Source organism: Thalia democratica, chromosome 2 (genome assembly GCF_965202585.1).
Source record: "Thalia democratica chromosome 2, ktThaDemo2.hap1.1, whole genome shotgun sequence".
NCBI lineage: Eukaryota > Metazoa > Chordata > Thaliacea > Salpida > Salpidae > Thalia > Thalia democratica.
The window spans coordinates 78,562,016-78,569,939 of NC_139166.1; the positions used below are offsets into that span (position 1 = coordinate 78,562,016).

At 26.5% G+C, this 7,924-nt stretch overlaps 1 protein-coding gene across 1 annotated transcript; it reads left to right on the forward strand.

Annotated features, from left to right (window-relative positions):
- Positions 1-4,178: 4,178 nt before the first annotated feature.
- On the forward strand, positions 4,179-7,724 carry LOC145829527 (retinol dehydrogenase 14-like). Its single transcript, XM_082937359.1, has 6 exons — positions 4,179-4,292; positions 5,453-5,669; positions 5,784-5,908; positions 6,132-6,342; positions 7,114-7,305; positions 7,529-7,724. The coding sequence occupies exons 2-6, from the start codon at positions 5,488-5,490 to the stop codon at positions 7,641-7,643; spliced, it is 825 nt and encodes a 274-aa protein (XP_082793485.1). The 5' UTR covers positions 4,179-4,292; positions 5,453-5,487; the 3' UTR covers positions 7,644-7,724.
- Positions 7,725-7,924: the final 200 nt, after the last annotated feature.

Consider the following 7,924-nt stretch of genomic DNA (forward strand, 5'->3'; position numbering starts at 1 on the left):
TATCGGAATATAATATTTTCATGAAAACACCTTTGATTGTTTATCAGCAAAACAAATTGACTTTAAAAGCTAAGTAAAATTACTTCATTTGAAAATAGCGACGCACAAAAACAAAAGTAACTTTAAAGCACTTTTTTACGTTAAAAAATTATAAACTAAAGACTATCAAAATCTTAAGCAGTCGTAGTATGTACATTAAACTAAAAGTAGTTTATTAGGCACTTGTAGAACTATTGTTATACAATGGTAGCTAAAGCATAAAAAATATTCCGTTCGTATTGTAGTTATCATTTTGAAACAACTTTAAAAAAAACACTTAGTTTTGTAAAGGTAAGTTTGACAAAAGCCTGGGAAATTCGGAAAAGCTTTTTTAAAGAGTAAGGTTGTACAAATACCTATAAGATCATATGTATGTGTTCTTAATAACAAACTTCAACAGCTGAACTTCAACGGCTTAAATTTTTCATACAAAATTAAAGTTTTGGTATACAATTTAACCATACTAAAAGAATTTACAAGCTTCATTGAATTGTAACCGCTTAGAGGAGCTAAGTTGTAAATAATTTTTTTAACATCTTTGTAATTTTTCTACTTTAAGAATCTAGTTTTTTTTTTCGATTAAATGCAAACAATGACACTAAATAAACTTACGGATTTTTGTAAATATGTAAGCAAAGCAAATATGTTTTTATTTTTACGAACTTATGTAATAAACACATTGTCATGAAATCATACACTCTATTAAGACATTTTATCACATGGAAAACTAATATTGTATGTGGGATTTTTTTTTGATAATTATTATAAAAAATAATTAACTTTAATAGTTTCACGTGTCACACGTGAAAAAAGATCTAATAAAAACACATATTTATAACCTTAACACAACGTAAAAACTGCAATTTGTTTAGATTACTGACGCATATTAAGTTAAAGTAAGACAACAGTTAGTTCAATAGAGTTCAGTTGAAACAGATGTTATTCCGACAGAAAAAAATGTTTTTTAGACAAAAACTACTTACTTGCTTGTCTGCATATTTTTGAACAAATCCTCTTAACTAATCTCTAAAATCTCATTAATATATTAAAGAATAAGCAGCAAAAATTTATTTGCTTCTTTTTCAAACAGAATCAAATTTTCTATTAATTTTTTACTGTTATTGTTTTAAATAAAACAAACTTTAAAACTTGTTAGCACAATTTTGTATTCTGATATTAAGTTTAATTATACGTTCCTGTATTAATTATTTATACAATACAGTTTTCTTGAGTAAAGTATGTATATTAAACGTAATGTTTCATATTGAGAGTAAAAGAGAAACAGTTTATATATTTAGATCACTTAAAATTTTTTATAAATAACTTTACTTACAACCTGAAGTATATTTAGATTGAACTTTATGTTGGCGAAAGGCTACTTAAGCTGTTGTTAAAACTTGCGAGATTGTTTAAAAATAAACTAATCAATATTCAAAAGCAACTTCTTGTAAAAGTTGCTAGCTTAAGATTGTTTCGATTTTAGTTGAAGAAATTCTGATAGTTTTTAGAAGTTTTAAGCTTTTTTTCTGAGATTGCTTTCTTAATTGAGAGCTAAGCTTTTGTTTATTGATATATATAGTAGAGACATTTAATTTAAACTTTTTTAGTAATTTATAAGAAATATAAATAATCGTTTTATTTTAATACGTACGACATTCAATAGAGTAGCGAATTCTTTATAAGCTTTTAAAAAACAAAAACTTCTCAGAGTTGTTTTGAACTTGAATTCATTATGACGTAGTTTTGAAAATTGGATTAAAGTTTTTTCAAACTTTGCTTCCCTTTTGATGGATTTTTGGCTAGAAAATGAAACTTTTAAATGGAAATACAATACGACTTTGAGATAATAGAGTCGTTTATTTTATTCAACTGTAGGATGTTGGGTGTTTCAACTTCCTATAATGTTTGAATAATAAGTTGAATAAAAATTACTTAGAGTTATTTTTTTGTATACTATATATAAAGTATAAGCTACGTTTAACTAAATTACAGCCTTGTTCAATATTTTTTTTAATATTTACGTATTTTTAAGCGAATTTAATTTAAAGCCCAATACACTCTTGAAGTACTTACTTGCGGAAATCAAAACAATAGAGCAATAACCGAAGGTAAACTTGAAAATCAATGAAGCAGAACGATTTTTCATCGCTCACAGCTCTTATGTAAACATCAAAACACAGCTATTCAGCACACAGCGTTTGAACGCAGAGCGTTTGAAAACACATTCATAGTGTGTGTAGGCGTGTGTTGGTGTATACTTGCTTTTTTATAGTTTTATGACTAGTTTGCTTTTATTTTGTGTATAACTTTTTTACTTTTACTTTTGCTAGCGTTTCAACACACAACATTTGAACATTCATAATATGTGTAGTTGTGTATGATGGTAGAAAGTCTTATATTTTATTTTGCATTGAACTTTGGTTTGATAACTTGTTTGTGTATGTTTTTTTGTTCAGACAGTTTGTTTTAATTGTAAAATTTTTACTGGAAGCTTAATTTATTTACTTTATGTTGTATAAAATAAGTATAAAACTTTACACTACAACTTCAGAATTGTAGTTTAGATAGTTTCAAATCTAAAATTTGCATTTGTTTGAGTATTATATTTCTATGATTTACCATGTTTTAGTAAAGTTTAAAATGCTTTTGTTAAAATGTTAAAATCTTCAAAGATAAACTGCTAAAAAGATATGCTTATGATTTGTAAGTAAGCGTATTTGTTATAACAGTACTGACTAAAACTCGTTTAAGCGTTTAAATTTATTAAAACAGGAACATTTTATGTAAATTAGTTAAAGCTTTACTTTACAACAATAAAAGAGCGGTTTTTGCACTCAATGTGGTTTAGTATAAAACTTCAACATGAAACTATTACAACATTTTACTTGAAGCATGCAACTTTATTAATTTGTGTTTTAGCCAGAGTTGAGTTTAATTACTAACCACTGCAAAACTTGAATGTAAGCTGATAAATTCTTATTGTTAAAAGATAAATTGGTTTTCTTAAATGCTAGAAAAGTTAGCTTAATTTAACTTATTACACTTATTACAACTTAAAATTAAGAATTTTGTAGTCAATTTGTTTTATATAAATAAAAGTATAAGATTCTTAAGAGATAAAATACTAAGAAGTATTTAATTCAAGTTATTTTTTATTTTGTTTTTAAGATTTGATTTTGTTTTATTATTAAAACTTAAGTTTACTTGTTTTCAGTCATATAAAAAATTACAAGTTTACTTAAATGTGTGTAGGCAAACACGTCATGTAGGCAAACGTATGAGCTTGTAAAGAGAAATAGTTCTCAAAACAGAAAAAAATTCTCGTACATCAAACATATTTACATTAAAAAAAAAACATAAAGCTAAAATATTAGTTGTTTTATTAATAAGTCTCGGATTTTATACTAATCTTTTCTTGAAAATATTAACGCACAAAAAAACAAAAAGCAAATTAATTAATCTAAAAACATTACTAAAACAGTGTTTAGCTTATCATATCTCAAAAGTAAAGTTTTTATAGTCTTTTTCATTCGTAATGAACGAAAACATTACAAAATTAATTTTAGCTCTCAGACTTGCATTTATAAAATTTCACTTTAAAATAAAAGCTAGACTGTATAAGTTTATTATGAAAACTCCATTAGCTGAAAGCTTCCATTATATATAATATAAACTAATCAAAGTCAAATATGCCTTTACCTCATGTAGCTTTTACACTAATTTTCGTGAAACTCTTTTCTTGTATAGAACTATAAATTCGAATATACTACTTTAGTTGTCAGTTTAGTTCATAAAAGTAACTCGTTTTAACAGTGAAATCTCAAAATTTTTAGTTAGGTATAGTGTTATTAACAAGTTGACATTTCTCATTAACAATAACAGCTATTCATTACAGAAAATATGTTTTACTAACAATTACTGCTTTTACACTAATTGATTGTAGAACTTTTTTCTAATATAATACTAAAAATTCAAAAAAAAAAAAACTACTTTAGTTGTCAGCTTACAACATAAATGTAATTCACTATATCAGTAAAATCTTATATTTTTTGTACATTAGAAAATTACTGAGTTTAAGTTTCTCATTAGCAGTTACATTCTGATTACAGAAAATATGCTTTTACTAACAATAATAATAACGTTGATATTTGGAGTGCTTACGCTCAGGCTCTACTTGCAAAGCACGTGGAAGGTGTTTAATAAATTTGTCAACTTGAAAGGAAAAGTTGTCATTGTTACCGGTGCGAACTCTGGTTTGTTTTAAACACTATTATTCCCTAATTGAGGTGAATTTTTAACTTTTTTGTGTTTTAAAACTAGCTATTTATTCTGAATATCGAGAAGATACTTTACTATTTTTTGGTTTGTTTTTGAGTCAATACAAACGGAAATATTTGAACTACAATATACTATATTTTTTGGTCTTAATTGTTATATTTAAAAGTGGTTTATCTGGTTAAACAGCTTTTGAAAAATCTAAGATTCATTAAACAAAAGTCTAACGATTACACATTAGTAACATCTCTACATCATGTTATATATTAATATTAACTAAATTGTATACATAACTTAAAAAAAAAACTACGCACATAAGAAACTAATCTAACTTTAATCATTATGTAAAAAATATTCTAGTAGCTTAACTTGGATTTTAAGTGATGTATTAACTATAGCTTTTATTAAAATATAGAACTTTTTGTCTTCATCTAGAACTTTTTAAATTAAGTACATAATATCTTTAAATTTAAAACAAAACTAATTATATTTGATAAAGAAAGTTAATAGACTTCACAACTTTATTTTTAAGTTTAATATTTGCTCCAAACGCAAAGAAAAGCATAAAAGGTGAGTGAATAATAGTTTTACTAATACATAAAAACAAAAACAAACCAATTTTATCGTTTTTCAACCAGGCATAGGAAAGATATAGTTAGATAAAAACAGTTTTGTTTTGATATTTTGTTTAACAAAACATCTAATTCAGGGTTTCTAAAAGTGATTAAGATGATTGTTAAAGTAGCCATAACTTGAAAAATACTGTAGACATTCTTAAGTTCATGATAAAAGAAAAATGAAATTGGTTTTTGGCGTAATAAAGGGGTAGTTTTAAAACTTACACTAGAGGTTACGGGAAAACTTGAAACTTTAACTAGACCAGGGATTTCCAATGTGGGTCATTTTTAAAAGTCAGGGGAGCCATAAGCTGCAAAGGGAGGCTGTGTTTCGAAACTTACACTAGATATTATTGAGTTTGTAACGAAGAAAAAAAAATTGAGAAAACTTTCTTTTTAATTTCTTCAAAGGCACTCTTATGAAAAATTGTTTGGGAAACCCTGATCTAAGTGGTATTAATCAATGCTAAAAAAATTTTCATTGAACACTTATTACAAAACAACATTTTTTTTTCACAAAGGCATAGGAGAAGCGGCATGCGTGGAGCTTGCTAGGATGGGATGCAGACTCGTAATGGCTTGCAGATCCCAACAAAGAGGAGGAGTTGCCAGAAGCAGGATACTCAAGTTGGCGGGAAGGAGCGAAGACAATCCTGACGTCATAATTAAAGTTTTGGACACGAGCAGCATGACGTCGGTGAGGAAGTTCGCCGATGACGTCATAAACAAAGAGGATCGGTGAGAGTTTTGACATAAAAATAAAACTGCGAAAATGTCATTATTTGTTCGATGAAATGTTTTTTTTTCGAAAATTTAAAGATTATTTTGATATATAAAATTTGTTTGTTTTAGCGTGGATATATTGATAAACAACGCGGGGGTATCGAATTTGGAGTTTGGTAGAACTGAAGATAACTTAGAAGTTACATACGCCACCAACTACTTTGGACATTTTCTGCTGACCAATTTGTTACTTGGTAAATTAAAAAAATGAGTTTATTTTACTAAATAAATTTTTTGAACAATTTTAGCATGTTTTAAGCCTTTAAAACTAAATTTATAAATAAAAATATATACGTTACTGGATAAATGTTATTTTTATATAAGAATCAATTTAGTTTTTTGTTAAGCTCAACTTAGTTGCAATCGTTTTAAAAAATGATTACTTTTGAATGTTTAAGATATATTAAAGTTTAACAGAAAAGTTACAAAGCAACGAATCAGCAACCCGCATAGTGAACGTGAGCTCACTGGTGCACACCAGCTTCGACCTCAACATCGAGGGACTTTCCCCAGACAAACTGGAGTTTGAACAAAAGGCTGACAATATACCAGTGAGGAGGTTCAGGCAGATTTTGTACTCGAGGTCCAAGCTGATGGTGAACATGTTCACTAGAGAACTTGCTGAAAGGTATGTCAAAATATTTATAAAGTTTTGGTATGTCCTTTTCTTACTAACAGTTAATAATGATTTTATAAAGCGCGACAAATTTCTTATTACGTTTTTACTTTTTTGTAAAAGAAAGACTATCAATGTTTTGTTTTATAATTTTAAATGGTTAAAATGTTAAGTAAAGAAATCGCTGAAAGTCTATTCTATTTATCAAGTAATTTTATACCTTTTGGCTAAACAATTATTTCGCTTAAAAATCCTTTAATTTTTTATTTTAATTCTATTGCAAATATGACTTAAAACTGATCAAAAAAACATTTTTTTAAGTTTTGGTGATGACTTGAGACACAACGCTTTGTTTTTAATATTTATTAAATTTAATTAATAAATTTAAATGGGAAATGGATACTATGGTTTAGTTGACTCAAATTAGGTAATTGAAAGTAAAAAAACGTGTAGATTGAATATTTTTCAAAATACTTCTCTTTAAATTTTTCAGGATAAATTTAAAAGTTTTACGAGCACATATTAATAAGAAGCAAAAAGTGTTTGTTTTTAAGTATAAGTTTAAAATAAGTTTATTTATATAAATTCACTATTTGTACTATTTAAACAAAATCTTATATTGAAATATTAGTAAAAAGTTGTGTAATAAAAAATCAAAATTTTATATATACATAATGTAATAAGACGTTATTTCTTTTTTATCAGTGTTTTTTTTTCTAACAATGTTTTACGTATATTTATAAATTTTCTTAATATGTACAACTAGTCTATTTTTGAACATAGGACAAACGGCACCAGCGTCACAGCGAACTGCCTCTGTCCGGGCATCGTCAAAACAGACGTCACAAAAAACCAAAACATCTCATTGATGATCATCATGAAAATTCTTCACTTTTTCGGGAAAACCCCTAAGCAAGGAGCGCAAACAATTTTGCACTGCGCTTTATCGGAGGATTTGGAGGGTGTTTCTGGGAGGTAATTCAGAGCTTTTTCTGTTAAAAAAAATTCATTCACTATAAAAAAAAAATCACAACGTTTCCTGCAAAACTTTTGTTTTAGTCTACACAGAATTCATTTTTAACTATGAATATTAGATTTGAAAAAGCAAACAACATGTTGTTATTATTTAACCAACTATTTTTTTTTAATTTTAACATAGTTTTTTTAAGTTATAATTAATTATTATTGTGATTTCAAGGTATTTCAGAAACTGTGAGGATTGCTCGGATAAAAGTCAACACAAGGTGGTGCATGATGCTGTGAGCAGGCAGAAATTGTGGAACTTGAGCAGGAAATTTGTTAAACTTGAATAAAATTTAAATATTGATATAAGCAGAAGTTTGTGTAATTTTTTTGTTCGAAATTTCATTTATTAATAAATAGTTATCTATACTCATCAATACATTTTACAAGCACAAGAGAAGTCCATTTTTTATTAAAATTACCTTTGTTTAAATTTAAAATAAAGACGTTTGTTTTAAAAACTATTAAATCTTAATATGATGAAATTATATTCATGTGGTTTTTTTAATCATTACAGTATTTTGTAACTACAGTTTTAAGTTGATTTTTTTAATTAATAAATAGTTCGTAA

Bases quoted from the DNA above. Each gene is read 5' to 3' on its own strand.
- LOC145829527 (XM_082937359.1), top strand. From the start codon at position 5,488: ATGGGATGCAGACTCGTAATGGCTTGCAGATCCCAACAAAGAGGAGGA. The intron at 6,343-7,113 runs GTATGTCAAAAT...TTTTGAACATAG, and splicing joins ACTAGAGAACTTGCTGAAAG to GACAAACGGCACCAGCGTCA. The intron at 7,306-7,528 runs GTAATTCAGAGC...TGTGATTTCAAG, and splicing joins TTGGAGGGTGTTTCTGGGAG to GTATTTCAGAAACTGTGAGG.